Source organism: Pyricularia oryzae, chromosome 7 (assembly GCF_000002495.2).
Source record: "Pyricularia oryzae 70-15 chromosome 7, whole genome shotgun sequence".
In the NCBI taxonomy this organism is placed as follows: Eukaryota; Fungi; Ascomycota; class Sordariomycetes; order Magnaporthales; family Pyriculariaceae; genus Pyricularia; species Pyricularia oryzae.
This window is the reverse complement of record NC_017854.1, coordinates 1,857,569-1,873,977: the sequence shown is the minus strand read 5'-3', so window position 1 is coordinate 1,873,977 and position 16,409 is coordinate 1,857,569. Positions and strand designations below refer to the sequence as shown.

The following is a 16,409-nucleotide window of genomic DNA, read 5'->3' as shown; positions in this document are numbered from 1 at the left end:
CAAGGTGAGCGTTTGCTGGAAGACATGGTGCGTGCCTCGCCTTGGGAGGGCTACAAGGACAAGGAAAACAAACAAAGCCAGTCCCCACAAGTTTCTTTCCTTTTGAGCAAAACTTTTCTGCCGGCTAGTTGTGGTCTAAGCGGACTGTGCTGCCTGCCTCTATGGGTTTGGGTCTTGCGATATAATCACCTACGATGAGGCTGCTCCGAGAGACGACTGCCTTGTTGGAGGCGCCTGTGCATAGTTTCCCAGACTATTCACTTCATCTTTGCCTCGTCTTTCTTTTGAACCCATCAGCTAAAGAAAAATCCGCACATGGCCCTCGCAAAGCATGCGCCCGGCTTAACAGTATCAAGACTCCCGGTATAGATTGCCTATTGTTCTGCCCAATATGACATCACAACGCTATTGTAGTGCGGTCCGCCAAGCACAAAGCTTATGCCAAAACGGTACAAGCAAACCTTGATAGGATTGACATCTGTAGTGCGACGATGCTAATGTCAGGCACCACAGACAGCAGGAGTAAGTTACAGATGAAGAAGAGGTGCGATTTCAGCCGAAAAGAAGTGAGATAATCGAGTGTTGCTGGTGACTCTCTTTTTATATTAGTATAATTACTGTTTCCAATAGATGTCTCTAGGAAAATGGATAAAATACAGAAACCTCGGCGAGTCAAGTTGGCTATGCGAGGATTCTTGCCATTGACATACGTAAATAAACAATAAGAAGAGAAAATACTCTCCTATCAAGAGCCAACCAAAGGCAGAAGCATCCGTGGCACGATTGAGCGCTGCCTTGACTTCACGAATAGCCCACGATAGGCTACTCGAACGACCACGTTACAAACGCAGGGCGCTGGTCCTGACAGCCCACAACCACTGTTCTTAGCTGTATAATATGCGGACGAAGAGATCACTTGAAGTTGCTCATAGGCTTCCCTGCCTACATTATTGATCCAGAGCAAGTAGGACAAATCCTGCCGAAACTAATCGTCTCCCAAAGGCTGTCTGTCATTCATGGACAACGGCGAATCGTGCCAAGGACCTCCACCAAACAAAAGCATCAACCTCGCGACGCAAGGAGACCAAATTGGACAAAGAAGCCCCTGGAAGCAAAACAAGAGCACGACCGCATGAGCCGTGCTGACAGAATGTCAGTCACGCCTTTGGCCTTGAATTTGGTGCGGCACCAAGAGGGACGTCCTTCTTTCGATGGGGCGCGCAGCCCCCACCCCAGTCTCCTCGTCAGACAAACAAATCGCGATATATCTCTCCACGGCCGCGTTGCAACGTTCACCCAGTGAAACCCGTCAGACGTCTGGGGATGTTTCCAGAGGTTCTCTTGCCGCATACGTCGACATGATCGGTTTTTCGTTTCATGCAATGCATGTTGGCCAAAATCGAGAGGTTCCAGTTGGAGATGAAGTGGGGCCAAGGCCGTCCAGTTGTGTGTTTCTCCAGCCACGCACCGCCTCGCGTGCGCCACCCCCTTTAGTTGAGGTTCGAATGGGAGACTTGCAAAAAAAAAAGAAAAAAAAAAGAAAGAAGATAAAAAAGAGGTCTGCACTCTCCAGTTATAGCATGCAGTATAATAGTCGTGTTACGCAAATTTCTTTTTGTTATATTCTACATATTCATACAGATAGGCTATATCCTGCCGGACAGAATGACCCATCAATGGTGATGTTGCACAGTTGAGATCAAGGCAGTCAATATCGACAAACAAGAAATAAACCCAAAGAACGACTTTGTTAGCTAATTTAACCAAGAATAGCAAATATATCACTATATACACACAAACGACACTTCATCCCATCCATGGGCGTGATCGATACTGGCGGTCGGTCAACCAAAATGCCTCATCACAAGCAAGGCAGGATTACCTGCATGTTCAAAGTGCCTTGGCAAAGCGTGTGTAAATATACCTGGATAGTATTTCATCGCTTGCAACGCACGCTCAGCCGTTGGGTCGAGCTTATGAACCAAGAAACCGCCGAGTTTGTTTGTCTTTGGGGTCTCACAAGGCTCACTTGGCTCCATCTGCCGGCCGGAAAAGACCGTCCAGAAGCCGGTCTGCGGAACCCTTGCCAAATGTCGTACAAGCTCCCCCTGGTGACTCGATCTAGATGAACGGCCTCAACGCAGCGGGTGGCCGCGTCCTTTGTGTCCCCCCTTACCTCGTCGCACATGGCCCGTGACCTCCACCTCCCGTTCGAGCCTATAGTCTGTCTTTTGGTCGCCTAGCTATGTCTCGGTTCAATATGGGAGCGGGGACCTGTCTCGTTGAGCTTGGCAGATGGCATTGGTTGTACAAGGTGAACTGTAATCAAGATGGCAAGCAAACTCTTTGTCGCGGGGCCCTTGTTATTACGAATTGTTTTGGATGGGGTTTTGTGCCGCAGCAACATCTGAGCAATCTGGTCATGTCTACCTACCTAGTTAGTCTTGATAGGCCGAGATGCAGAACGCAAAGCTGCCTCCATATTCCAAGCGCAGAGCGGCAACAACTCATGATTATCGGTCCGAGTTGGGGCACAGCATAGTGACAGGCTGATCGGCCTTGGCACTATCGACTTTTGGAATGTCGTACAGCAGCCGTCATAGAAGCGCGCCGGTCTCGTTTATTTAGGGTCCGGTTCCTCAGGTGGTCCTGCCCTCCCGGTCACTTCCTCCAAGCTCAAGCCATATCCTCGTGACACTTGAGAAGAAAGGCACGCGAAGAAAAGTACGGGCGCAGAAAGACCCGAGCCGAGTCTCAACCTCATCGCCGAACGAAAGCGGGCCAGGAAATCCGGCTGGTTTGACGAGGCTAACCGGGTTCTTTTTGTACACGGGGCACGACCAACAGATTTTGATGTGGTTTTGGCCCTCTGTCTTTTTGCCATGTACCACTGGGCGGATCAACAACCGACACCAGGGCTACGTTGTGGCTGGAGTGTTGGTTGTCTAGCAGCACTTGGGCTGTTCATGTAAAGTACGTACCATAATCTGATCAATCAGCATTTCAAGACAAACTTGTCCTCTTCCCCTTTCCAACGTACCTAAGGTTTCTGTGATTCACAAACCGTAAACGACAATGAGACCTTGAGCAGAGCAGGATATCGAAGACATTGGTGCTCCAGCAGAACGTGTTTTTTTTAAATGACTGTCAACAGACTGAGCCTCTTTACCGAGACAAGTCCATGCAGAGGTACTTTAAAAACGGCCTTGCTCTTGTGTGAGTTATTTGGGGCTCATCTTTGCTTCCCAGTCCCTTGGTTTGGCCTGGATGCTGCAGCTGTCGCTCTCTTTCATTGAACGACATTAGCATCAGCAAGATACGAGCCAGTCCTTCATCCCCGCCGTTTGACGTGGCAAACCTCAAGCAACAAGAGCGATAACAAGCAAACGAGCACTTCCGACCCACCCAGGACACAACCTGAGCCGGATTAGCATCTTTGAGCCCTAGCTTAGCTGAAAAAGAAACCAACAGTCAATCACAGGCATTGGTTTATTGCCCAGGCCCAACTCATTTTGCCCCACCTGCAGACCGCGCGACCTGCTGAGGGCAAGAGCGTCCCTCCATTCTTCACGCCACATGATCGGTTACTCACGGCCGCTTGCCGACCAACGCAGTCTTTCATCCAAAAGCCTGCGGCAGGAATCGTGAAGAACAATTCCATCTTATCCAACTCACCACCAACTCAGCAGGGAAGAAAAAAACAAAACCATCTTGAAACTCACCGACTCGGTGCGCCATTCGTTACATTGACAAAAAGAAGCCGCTCCATCAGTGAGTATGGCTGCCATGATGCAATCGCCCAACAGGCGTCGCTCCATGGCTCGCCAGTACACGGCGCGATCCTCGAGGCACCTCAATGAGTCGATGGAAGATGTCATTCGACTGGCTGATGACTTTCATCCCAATCGCGACGTTGAGCAGGCCGTCGCGCACGTCAACGAGCCAGAGGTGGAAAAGATGGGTCGACCACGCACTATAATTGTTGTCATTCTGTACGAGCTCTTTTCTCTACCTTCTTCTGAGCTTCTTCTCAGATATGTACCATGACCTCGGCTGACTAGCGATTCGTAAAGACTGCTCACATGTCTACTGTTCTCACTTCTTGATACTACTATTGTATCAACATCTCTGTTGGAGACCAGCAAGGATCTGGGAAACGTCGAAGACATTTCTTGGATCATGTTGGCCTATCTCCTCACTTATATGGGTGGGTGTATTCTCATGAGCCAAGCTCATCTTAGCTTGCTACCCTTCAATGTGTCGCCGTCAACAAGAAATGCTAACCTCTCCACCCGGTAGGATTTTCTATAATCTTTGCCAAGCTCAGCGACATCTTTGGACGCCTGGCCATGCTCGAGATCTCATGGCTAATCTTTGCACTCTTCTCGCTTGGCTGTGGTATTTCTCAGACTATGACTCAGTTGTACGTCGCTTTTGAACACATACCCTAATGTCCATCCGTCTAACGCACAAGATCTTTTAACAAAACATACAACAGGATTGTAATGAGGGCGTTTCAAGGAATTGGCGGCGCCGGTCTGTACAGTCTTCCCTTCATTTGCATCCATGAGGTCGTTCCAGCAAACAAGTGGCATCTCATGGGCGCCAGCATTGCCTGTATGCTCTCTGTGTCATATGTACTCGGACCCATTCTTGGAGGAGTCATTCCACATCTCAGCAGCTGGAGAGTCTTGCATCTCATGAAGTAGGTTCCCCAGAGTCTCTCAACTTCATCTTTCAATCTTGTACCCACGAATCTGACATGAATCACAGCGTTCCTATTGCTGGCGCAGTGGCTGGGGGCCTCTTTGTAGTCTATCCAAGGAAGCGTCACCAACCAAAGACATCAGTCACCGACAAGTTGCGACAGATGGACTTTGTTGGAGCTGTTCTGCTTCTTGCAGCGAGCATGATGATTGTCTACTGTATCCAAGAAGGGGGATCTATGAAGCTTCCTTGGTCGTCCCCCACCATTGTAACAATGCTTGTTATATCTTCACTCTGTTGGGTGGCTTTTTGGTGCTGGGAAGCATCCGTGGGCCTGAGAGACGACAAGGTTGAGCCTATTTTCCCACTCTCGCTCGCAGGTCACCGAGCATACCTGGCATGTCTGTTGTAGGTCATCAATTCCCCCCGCTGCAATACCCGCACGTCGTAGCTGACTTTGGACTTCAGCGCCACGTTTTTGCTCGGCTTCGTTTTCATGACCAGCGTTGTAGTTCTTCCCGAGCGTTCTCAGGTTGTCGATGGCCGGGATGTACTAATGGCTGGTGTCGATCTCCTACCTCTGCTTGCTGCAGTGGCCGTTGGAACATTTGCATCGGTTCCATTCACCAGACCCAAAAACCGAACCACTCTAAGCCTCACCATTGGTGCTAGTCTTATGACCGCTGGCTGCAGTCTCATGACGGCAGTTGAGAACATGGAGGAATCACAGGCGATCAACGCTGTGTACGGCTTCAAGGTTATCCTCGGTCTCGGTTTCGGCTTCTGTCTCTCATCAACGACAGTAATAGCCAATGTCATTGGAAGGGGCGCTGACATGGCCGTCGCCAACGGTGCTATTGCACAGGCCCGCGTCCTGGGTTCAGCGATTGGGCTTGGCATGTGGACCATCATATTCAATCGCCACGCACGAAGCAACAGCCTGCTCGTCGACCAGCGAAATGGAGGCCTCCTCACTCCCCAGCAGGTAGATATGCTGCACCGCGCACCGTCAAACGCGTTGCTGCTTCAGGGACCGGCGCGAGAGGAGGTTCGCCAGATCTATACTGCCTCATTTACTGATATCATGCTCGTTCTGGCCATCGTCTCGTCTGGCGCTTTTGCCATGGCACTATGCACCTATCAAACCAACCCACCGCCCGTCAACCTCCCATCGCTACCGACCACATCGCCGAGGCCGCGGGCTCGTCTTCCTAAGCAGATGACTACTGCTGTCACCATTGATGACTATCGAGGCACGAGGGAGAGCCACGATCGAGCCCGGGAAGGCAATGGTTCGGAGTCTGATGGACGGCTCGATAGTATCGAGCTGGGACGGATGCCTACTTTGCCCCTTGCAATTTTGCCCAAGTAAAGTAGCAAAGTCTGTTATTTTTTCCCTCATGGTGCTGTACATATTTGTTATATGAGGAATGGGGTTTGGGGTGTACATATGATGGGGAAATGTCTCGGATCGGCTATACCTACCTCGGTTGGCGTCTACTATGAACAGAAACGGGGTGCCGGATGAGCCAGAGCCTGCTAAATATGCAGCCATGCTCAACTGTTAAAGCGTTTTTCTCAGCTTAGAATAATAGAATCGTTTCGCAACACCCAGTCGCGTGTATCCTGACTTCAACACAGCTAACCTGCCGCACGATTCGGCTCCTTAGCATCCCAGAGAAGTAAAGAATTCGTACTGTCACAAGAAAGCGAGATTGGAAGCCGATTTGAAGTGGATTTTTTATTATTATCAAATTACTTCATGAGAAGCAGCCGGACCCCCAGAGCCGGTTATCCGGGAGCAGGCCCAGAACCCCGAGAGTACCTGTATTTAGGCTACAGTTTTGCTTCTGATTTCACAAAAGCAGCGCAGGTTTAATGAGGATTGTTTCCCCATTTATCTCTACACATGCCTTTTTCAAACGTTTATAGCGTGAGAAACAGAGCAACATTGGTTTTTCTCGGCTTTCATCTGGTATTTGGGAGACAACGGGCCAGAGCGATCAAAAAAAGAAGCGGTTGAAATGGTGTCTCCTCGAAATTATTGGCGTGGAAGGTGCAAATTTTAGTTTGTTTTCTTTTTCTAGACAAGACCTTTTTTCGGATATTTCTTCTTATACTTTTGGAGTCGGGAAACTGATTTGGGCACCAAGGAATGCGAAGAAAAAAAACCAGAAATGAGCTTGGTCTTGAATAAGTGAATGTCTCAAAATACCACGAGCAAAAGACCTTTGGGGGGGGGGGACTTTTTTCTTACATATTAAACAGGGCCGCCCCCAAGCCTCCAGACACGAGCCCTGATCGCCCGCCACCGGTACTTGAAGTAAGGATGACTGGGTTAGGTGTATCGTTGCACAAAAGATCTCGGTCGTTAGCAAATCAATTTTCATGAACAAAAAAAGCCTCTGCTGGACGGACCGGGTATGCGGGTACACAAAAAGTGAACATGGTCGCCGACCTTTGTGCGCGCCTTGCTGCGAGGGTCGATGGGAGGGGAACAAAGACAAAAGGCGACGGTGTGCAGTGGCACAAAGATCACATAGGGACCGGATGGAGGTTGTTTGCTGGGGGCTTTCTAGCATATCCTGCAGACAGTTTTGCGTCTTGTTGTACTCTAGGTCTAGCTGTAAGCAGCTGTAGGAAGGCTATTGAGAAAGGTCCAGAATGCGATTTTTGGTTAAAGATTCTATGTTTTTATTTCTAAAATTCGTAAAGCCAGCTTCTAAACTTTGACATGAGAGAACAAGGGATTAGATAAAAGCTGGGTGACACAGTTTGCCACAACTTCAGCGCCGGAGGGTTTGAGGAAAGAAGGTTCTCCGGTAGAAATGTATAAAAACATAACATAACAAAGGAGAAATGATATCGAGCTGGTTCGCTCAGAATACCATTTAACTGTGAAAGAAGTGGGTTTGGATGAGAACCAAGGGGGAGGCATAACAAAACTCTGCAGGCAAGCCCTCCCCTTCTTTTCGTCGTTAATCAGCAGTCCCTGTTGTACAAAAAACGTTCCAAGTACAAGATCATCACAAGGAGAGAAAGCTCTATGCCCATCAAAGCATCAGGAAGAAAGAAGAAAAAACGAAGCACCAAAGTCTCTAAACTTCAAGGCACGCACAACACTCCCAAAGCTCTTACAAGAACAGCAGGGGAACGGCCAGAGCGGCCAGGCCAACAACAGTACGGTCGGCACCGGAGCCCATGGTGGGCATGGGGCTCTTGCTGGGCGCGACGCCGGTGGTGGCGCCGGCGGTAGGTCCGGTGGGGTAGACGGCCGAGGTGGTGCCGTTGACCTTGCCGGTGGGGGCGTAGGTGGGAGCGTGGACCTTCTTGGCCGACGAGGTCAGGGTCGTGTTGAGCTTGGGAACAACCTTGTAGCTGCTGCTGGCGGCGGTGGGCGCGGCGCTCGTCTGGTTGTAGCTGGCGGTGGGGACAGGCTTGACCGAAGCGGCAGAGCTGGGCTTGACCGACGGGTAGGCGGCCTGGTGGGTGGGCTTCACCGGGTGGAGGGCACTGGTGGGGCACACGGTGGTGTAGATGGGCACGATGTGGGTGGTGACGAAGGTCTGGGCCTGGCTGGTGCACTGCTTCTGGCCACCGGCGCACGAGGTGACGGTGACCTTTTGGGTGGCGTAGATGGTCGAGACGGAGCTGCTCTGGGGGGCGGCGGTGGTCTGGGGCTGCGGGGTCGGGGTCGAGGTCTCGTAGGCAGGCTCCACGGAGGAGGTGGTGGGGACGGCGGCGGTGGAGGAGGACTTGCCGGTGATGGTGACGTAGCGAGTGGCGCGGGTGGTGGTGGAAGCGGGCGCGGTCGAGCTCTCGGCGACGGGGGTCACGCTGCTGCTGGAGCTGGGTGCAGCGGGGGTGGTCGAGGTCTTGGGGTTCAGGTGACGTAGCGAGTGGTGCGGGCAGTGGTGGTCGGGACAGCCTTGGTCGAAGTCTCGGCAACCGGGGTGGCGGTAGTGGTGCAGGTCGAAGTAGACGAGGCCACGGGCGTGACAGAGGCCTTGGTGGTAGTGGGGACGGATGAGCTGGGAGCCTTGGGAGTCTCGGGGACCTTGCTGGTGGCGAGTGTGGTGGTGCAAGTGGTCGACGAGGAGGGGACGGGGCGCAGCGAGGTGGTCGGCCGGGCGGTAGTGGTGCTGGTGCAGGTCGACGAGGAAGCGAGCGGCGCCATGGTGCTCGTCGGCTTGACGACGGTAGCGAGAGTCGAAGTGCAAGTGCTGGACGCTGCCGGGCGCGAGTGGTCCCTCTTCACCATGATGAAGGCCCCTGGTCCCTCGGCTGCGGCGGCCGGGTTGTTGTGCGCCGCGTTCTCCCTGAACCGGGACTGCTTGGGCTGGTCGACATGGGCTTCCTCCTGAGCCTTCAGCGGCTGAGGGTTCCTCTGAGGCTCCTCAACCTCTTCATCCTTGGGCGCTTCCTCCTGGGACATCTCCTCCTTGGGCTCCTTCTCCTTGGAAGCCTCCTGCTTGGGTGACTCGTCCTTCTTGGGGTCCTCCTCGGGCTCCTGCGACTTGAGCTCCTCCTCCTGGGGCTCCCTGGCCAGTGCCTTCACCTCAGGCTTGCACAGGGCTTTGCGCATCTTGCCTTGGCTCGCGCTGTCGGGGTGCCCCTTGCAGTAGTGGTCACGGGAAACCTGGTCGCGGAAACCGGGCTTCAGCTGGGGTGTTTTTGTCAGTATTTTTTTGGTCTTCACATTCGGAAAAAAATCCCAGATTCAGAAACTTAAAAAAGAAGATTGTGGCCTTACCAGGTTGAAGAGGAGGTCGTCTTGCGCAGGCTCGGGGATCTCGGGCTTTGCCTTGGGCTTCGCCTCGGGCTTTTCCTCGTGGTCAACCTCGGGCTCCACTGCAGGGCGGACGTCGCCGCTTTGGCTCTCGCCCTGGTGACCGCCCTGGGCGGCCACCGAAGCGGCGGCCGCGGCGAAGATGAGGAAGACAGTGTTGGTACGCATCTTTGTAGAGAGTGAGGGGGGAAGCTGTAAAGCTGTAGGGGTGAGAAAAAGAGTGTATGCTGATAAGCAAGGAAAGGACGCAAGCAAAAGTGCTCGCAAGGGTTATACAAGAGGATGAGACTTGTTAAACCTTTTGTTGGAATCTGCAGAGGAGATGAGGCTGATTTGAGATCGAGACGAGGAGATTTGGAAGAGACCCCGAGGTTAAGAGATATATAAGTTCGGGAAGGACCAAAAGCAAACGTGCAAGCCCTCTGGGGCCAAACAGCACCCTTGGCCATGATGCCGCCCAATGATTTTACTTCACCGTATATGGTGGAGTGTAGGAAGCAACATGTTTGCCGTATGGCGTAAAGCTCGGCGCTCTCTAGGGTCGAGAGAAAATGCTAATCTCAATGTTTGAGTAAAGCCTTGCTTGCTTTGATAACAATTTGACCGTGTTTCTCGCCAAACAGGGTGGATATCGCGGGGGAGGCGGGCTAGTACGGCTAGTCTCCATCAATAATGTTTCGAAATATCAGATACGGTCTTTGGCAATCGATCAACTGACATTGTTCCTTTCTTATCGATAATCTGTTTGTCCATGCCCTGAGGTGTTTAGGGGAGTCGACTGACAGCCGTTCTGTAAAATCTCTGGAGGCATGTGCTTTTGTTCTGTCATTATTTTAGTCTCCCGCTCGTTCGTTTCTGTCTTGTCTTGCTTGGCTATCCCCTAAATCGAGCATAAACAACATTTTGATGGAGAAGCAAGCAGTCTTCCCGGCAACGATAACCCGCCTATTGTCAACGGCCTGTGCGTTGGTTAAAAGTTGACCACCCAAAAACAAGATGCATATGCAGATGCAGGTGACTTGCTTGCTTGTCCATAGTGACCAATATTTCAAGTCTCAAACGCGATTATTAGCAGCCAGTCGACAAGCCAAAGATTATGTATTCCTTTTCCCGAGTTGTGTTGCGCGACCGAGGTTGGTTATCGTTGTCTGTGAACGACGCTAGAATTGAATACATTCAGGGTAAAACGACACAATGAGGCGTTTTCATCCGTGTTGACTTGCAGGTAGAGAGACAGCCGTGATTCCAGCCGCCAAACCAAATCCCATGCCGTCATAATTAGAGGCAGCGTGCCTGACTGTCTCTAGGGTAGGTACCTTAGGTACCAGGTGTTGGATTCGACTTACCCCTTCTGTTTTCAACTGCTGGTCGCCTGATGGAGTAGGTGCCACTCTTCATCTGCAAGTAGTCAGGAACTCAACGGGAATTTTGCATGAAATGGAATTCCACCGTACTTACAGTAGAACAATGCAAGTGCGGGAAAGCAAACGTGGAGAATCACGTCAAGCCGTGGCGATCGAGCCTTGTGCTTTTTGGTGGGTCGATTGTCAATTTTACAGAAAAAAAGCACACTGTGCCTGCAATTTACCGTAGGCCAGCAGACAGACCAGACAGACAGGCGGCTTTGCACTGTAAATTCATCAACCAGGCGGGGCGGTACGTCAAATCACCCGAAATTGATCGGGCGGGCAGGCAAATCGATTTCCTCAATGTCTCAAAAGCCCCTAACTACCCGTAGACCATTGCATGGCTTATTTACCACCTCCTGATGCACAAACAAAAAATTCACCGGACCGAAAATTCGACAGTACCATTAAATAATTATTATGCTGGTTTTTTACTCCTTTTCCAACGGACCCTAACCAGACAATCAATGCCGCCTTTTCCCCCATCCCAAGTAAATCTGCTGCAGGAGCAGTCTTCTCCTCCAGCTCGCTAAATACCTCTCCCGTCGATGTCACGCATTTTCATCAGGGCAAAGCGCCCGTGAAACCCTTGGTGGCGCGGCAATCAAATTTGTTTAATTTGAAGTGCGGTATGACGAGAGGATAAATTCCGTCTCGACCGTGATCCCCTTTTCGATACCTCCCGTGTTCCGCCCACGCACACGGCCTAGCTCAGCCCCTCCGCTATCATCGTTCCCTTCACCACTGCCGCCTCGGATCAACCGACACAGTCGCAGCCACGAGCCCGGGCCCCCGTGTTGGCAGTAGAGCGGCCGCAGCGCAGGGATGCTGACCGCCGCGGCTCCTAGCATCGCTTCGAGCGCTGCCAGGAAGTAGAACTTGTCGTCCACGGTGCCGGCAAATTCCCCAAACATGTCGGCGACGCCTTCGGTGGTCAGCCTGGCGCAGTTGGCGACGACGGCACTGGATGCGTGGGTATGGTCAGTACCTTGAGCCCGTGATGGGGGGGGTGCCATCTTGGCGGCGCAATGAAAACTCACCCAAAGCCAAGAATAAATGTTGTTACAAGGGCAGCCTTCTCCGTGCGGCTAAAGTTGAGATGCCAGATCTCATACCTGGGCACCAATAAATAAGTGTCAGAGCAGATCTCAGTCTGCACATCAGTGATGGCAAAAGAATACAGGGTAACATACGATGGCAGCAACATGATACCCAAGTCGAGTACGATATTTGTGTATATCAGGGCATCGTAAATGCCAATCCGGCTGGCACACGTCCCACCCAGACTCAAATCCCACTGCAAAGCAACCGGGGTGCAAATAAACACCTGAGCCAGCACAAAAGCGACCGTCCAGACGGCCGTCATGGCAATTGCCACATGGAAAGCGATTTTCAACGGCCGCCATGCAATGGCACGAAGAAGGAACAGAAGCACGCTCATCCTGGTCGCACCCAAACCAATTATATAAAATATGTTGAAAATAAAGGTATGCTTTTGAGGATTTCTGTGGTCAGCAACAAGATAGCTAACAGGGCGGGCCAAAAATGATTTAGGCGTACTCACCATTAAAAGGTTTGCCATATATCTCATAGCTGGTCATAATTTCGTTCTGTCAGCATATCCTGGCCGAGTTTCTTCACAGCTGAAAAGCTAGCTGCTTGTTTGCCACTTACCTATAGCTCTTTGTTCATTTGTTGCATCTGACTGTCGTGATTTGACTGTGTGCTCTACTTCCACGCAATACGCTGTGATCGGTGCTGGTTAGTACAGTAAGATCTCTTTTTTGTTCGCGGGGCTCACACGTACCTGAGATTTGCATGCTGACCAGCACCAATGCGCAGATCTGTACACAAAGTATTAGTCTCGGTCCAGCTGAATGTGACCCCTCTTCATACCTTGTTTTCAAGAGTGAAGAGGAAAAACTTACAGATCCAAGAAACACAAAGATGTCACTCCAGCCCAAGCCCATGAACCGAAAACGCGCCAAGAAACGAAGCCCAACGACCCCCATCGTCAAAAATACAATGGCGACATTGGAGATAACAAATGCCAGCGCCGTACTGGTGTTGGGCGGTATGGTTGAAGCCGTCATTGCTGAACATGCCTGACTGTGTCCTGTCAGGTCACAGCTTGAGAATGCAAAAGAAATAGGTACACGCGAGGGTAAGAGCATCAAAACCGGGGAGGGGCAAAGCGCTTTAGATATCTACGAGTCGAGAGCTATGCGTCTTGACATATCGCGGACTTTCCCACCAAAAACATTGGGCTGCCCGATATGTCGTCACAAACAGCAAGCGACAAAAAATCCGATTGGACCGCGACATTCCGTGAACAAAACAAGACGCTCCGGTGTCTAACCTTGACATGGTAGACAGAGACATGAAGCTGATCCAACGCAGGGCCTAGCGTTGTTTTATGGTTGATAGCACCAAAGTTACGAGGGCCTGGCGTTCCGCCTCGAGTCGACTCGGCGCAATGGTGTGACAATCCTAAATTCTAACGAGACTTCTTTTTTCCTGCTTTACCTACAACGGCGCGTGTGATGAGTTTTTTTGCTTTCACCCTTCCGAAACAAACACTTCCATACCGTAGTGCTGGATCTTTTCTACCGGTACGGGAAGATGCACTAAGAGAAACAAGCGTCAGGGGTGCTCGCTGCTGGGCGAACTGAAAATTGTTTGACAGGTCTTTTAGCCCCAGGTTGGCGGCTACGCTAGTTCCTGCGATGCACGCGTTGACGCGATCGAGGCACACGTAGGCCGTTACCTGAGCTGTCCAATCGCATCTCATGCCTTAATGAACAAGTAATCCTCTTAGTCCAGGACTATGGTTTTGATCACTACAGCTTGCGGATAACTGTCTTCGTTATCTCTTATACGGTCACATTAATGTATTCCAGCAACCATCCTGCCGGGACGACTTGCCGAAAGGATTCGCCTGATACCTGCCGTAGACATATACCAAGTGCCCGTCGCGATGGCATTCCCCCCTGCTTTCCCCGCAAATAGCAATAATCTCGAGCGGGTAGGATGCGATCCTCCACCCTACGGCATCAGGACCCAGGGTGGCCGTGTAAGACCCATACTCAACCATCCAGAATACACTATATGAACTTGTGCTATCGGTAAAAGACGTGCCTTCATTTCCCCCCGGCATGAAACATCAGAATTAGATAGAATTCAACCTACTTCAGTCAAGATAAATAGAAGCATCCGGCCCTCCAGCCCTGAGAGGCTTTGCGCCGTACTCTCATGTCCCCGGCCGGCAGCACTCCGGATCTAGAGCCGAATCAAGGAGGATAAGAACCATCTCTGGACTTGCAACGCTGTAGAATGCCAAGATACTTGACGTCTAGCTCCACACCGGCACGACCCGTAGCTCTCAACATCTCGAGGAGGCATCGCGCTGACGGATCACTTCACCGACGTCAAAAGACTGCTGCGGAGCCGAGAGGATCCCCAGGTGCGTAACTCTACCGATAGGTCCTGGGCCTTGATCCGCACAGACTTTGCTTGTTCAGGAGAAGGCTACTTTTTACATCACCTATGACAGCTGGCATGATCCTGTGCCGAGATGAAGCACAGGGCAACTGTTGGATTTTCGTTGCGCTATTGCTAGGACTTGGGGGTTTATCTCAAGCAAGGCAACTTTTGTTTTCGATCCTTGAATTTTTCATAGACTAAATTCCATCCTGTATCGTTTTCATCATCTCCGGTAGGCAAGTACTGGATGCTGAACAAAGGTCAATGGAAACAATGCACCCAGTGCTTTTTGTCTGAAATGACATAATCATCCAGACATCAGCCTCCTGGGCAAAACGTCGGTCGCCTTGAATCCTATTGGACTCGTCTGGATCTTGTTTTCGAATGAGGTTTAAAGTCATAAAAGTGTGATTATTCTTCAATTCGTGCTTCGCCTCGGGCGCCACATTGCAAAAATATGCCGCAGCTGCAAAGACAAACAAAGAGCAACCCCTGAACGATGAACCAAGGATGTATTGTTCTAAAGAAGCCGCGTGCTTTGTCTCCCACAACCCGTTCAGGTCCCAGAAATACAACAATGACAATTGTCCCATTCACCCTTTGAAGTGCTTTTGAATTTAACAATGACGTCTATCAAAACAATGGCTGCAGGGTGTCCATGGTATAAAACAGCCATGTCGCCCAGCGAGGGTGGGCATTTACGCAGTGTTACTCGACATACTCAGCAACAACAGAACAACTCAGCCGATAGAATTTCTCCTCCAAGTCAAGGCAAAATAAGCAAACAATTCGAAGAGAGTAAGTAGAAGAAACCAGCAGAGCTGTAGTTTCTTCCGGCACCTTCTTTCTTCCTATCTTGTTTCCTTGTGTCTTTATATATATATAACCCAAACAGGAGAAGCCCCTATCGGCACACTAACACCCCATCCTTCAAACCCCCCAACATCCTCATCATGTCCAACACCGTCTGCCGAGAGGGCTGCGTCGTCGTCAAGACCATCTACATGGTTTGCGCCCACACCTCCCCCATCTCCCAGTGGACGTCCTTTTGCCCGAGGAGCAGCACCAGCACCAACACCACGGGAATGGCCACCGTCTGCACGCCCGCCAGCCGCGCCGAGGTCCGCTTCGGCTGGTGCGCCGGCTGCACCGCCTTCTACGCGCCCACAGACCTCAACAACGAGGCCCTGATCCGCAACTACTGGGCCTTCAAGACCGCCCACGGCATGCTGGAGCCGCTCGACGCGCCCAACAGGATCCCCGGGACCGCGCTGTTGGAATCGCCCGCGCACGCGACCAGAAAAGACCCTCGCGTGCCAGTCGCCGAGGTCGAAAGCCTGGCCGTCGCGCTGGCGCAGGCCAGTTCGGGTGTATGCACCATGGCACAGGCAAGGATCCAAGCGACGAGATTCCGCGGTGAAATGCTCAAGTGGGCTGCAAAGAGGCAGGTTGGCCGCAGCAGGTCCTGTCGTGGTGGTATCGACAAGCCCATGCCGCCCACGCCCGGCTCGGCCGGGCCGCTGATGGCGCACCTGGCCAAGAAGCACGCCGCGGCGGACCTTGCAACCCAGCCTCAACATGCAAGCTGTCCCAACTTTGAGACGCTGAAGCCGTTGGCCTATAGCCCTCCGTCGCGGTCCGCCACCAGCACCCCCGGCTTCGAGGCCAGGATGCAGCAGCAGCAAGATTCTACCAGTGTCGACTTTTGCTGGCGTCACTGCGCCATCGTCGCCCAGGATGGCATCTGTCACAAGTGTGACGACGAGAGTATGCATCTGCAAATGCGTGGCCAGGTCAAGTCGTTCCCTGTTCGTGATCACAATATGCTCAGGATCCAGGCCGCCAAGCAGATTGCTGTTAGTGCCGTGCAGCCACTTTGCTTCTGTGATGGAAGGGGCTTCGAGTGCACTCCTTGCACCGATCGCCGTATCAGCAGCAAGTTTGTCGGTACTGAACAATGGGTCTAGGCTTTTGCTTCGTGCGCCTCTCAAGACCCTTCCCATGTAAGTACGTAGTTGGTGATA

At 51.8% G+C, this 16,409-nt stretch overlaps 5 protein-coding genes across 5 annotated transcripts; 2 read left to right on the top strand and 3 right to left on the bottom strand.

Annotated features, from left to right (window-relative positions):
• Positions 1–2,639: 2,639 nt before the first annotated feature.
• On the bottom strand, positions 2,640–3,002 carry MGG_17993 (uncharacterized protein; the record flags this gene model as incomplete). Its single annotated transcript, XM_003721028.1, has 2 exons — positions 2,640–2,918; positions 2,982–3,002. The coding sequence occupies 2 exons, from the start codon at positions 3,000–3,002 to the stop codon at positions 2,640–2,642; spliced, it is 300 nt and encodes a 99-aa protein (XP_003721076.1).
• A 775-nt stretch (positions 3,003–3,777) lies between these two features.
• Positions 3,778–6,079, top strand: MGG_12612 (drug resistance transporter; the record flags this gene model as incomplete). Its single annotated transcript, XM_003721027.1, has 6 exons — positions 3,778–3,992; positions 4,074–4,207; positions 4,300–4,423; positions 4,499–4,705; positions 4,774–5,115; positions 5,176–6,079. The coding sequence occupies 6 exons, from the start codon at positions 3,778–3,780 to the stop codon at positions 6,077–6,079; spliced, it is 1,926 nt and encodes a 641-aa protein (XP_003721075.1).
• A 1,285-nt stretch (positions 6,080–7,364) lies between these two features.
• Positions 7,365–9,664, bottom strand: MGG_12611 (uncharacterized protein; the record flags this gene model as incomplete). The annotated part of the gene is made up of 3 exons (XM_003721026.1): positions 7,365–8,582; positions 8,633–9,370; positions 9,461–9,664. The coding sequence occupies 3 exons, from the start codon at positions 9,662–9,664 to the stop codon at positions 7,842–7,844; spliced, it is 1,683 nt and encodes a 560-aa protein (XP_003721074.1). The 3' UTR covers positions 7,365–7,841.
• A 1,852-nt stretch (positions 9,665–11,516) lies between these two features.
• Positions 11,517–12,995, bottom strand: MGG_02692 (uncharacterized protein; the record flags this gene model as incomplete). Its single annotated transcript, XM_003721025.1, has 6 exons — positions 11,517–11,865; positions 11,943–12,017; positions 12,096–12,394; positions 12,467–12,495; positions 12,710–12,746; positions 12,831–12,995. 6 exons carry the CDS (start codon positions 12,993–12,995, stop codon positions 11,517–11,519), a joined length of 954 nt encoding a protein of 317 aa, XP_003721073.1.
• A 2,343-nt stretch (positions 12,996–15,338) lies between these two features.
• MGG_02693 (uncharacterized protein) lies at positions 15,339–16,352 on the top strand (the record flags this gene model as incomplete). Its single annotated transcript, XM_003721024.1, has 1 exon — positions 15,339–16,352. The coding sequence occupies one exon, from the start codon at positions 15,339–15,341 to the stop codon at positions 16,350–16,352; it is 1,014 nt and encodes a 337-aa protein (XP_003721072.1).
• Positions 16,353–16,409: the final 57 nt, after the last annotated feature.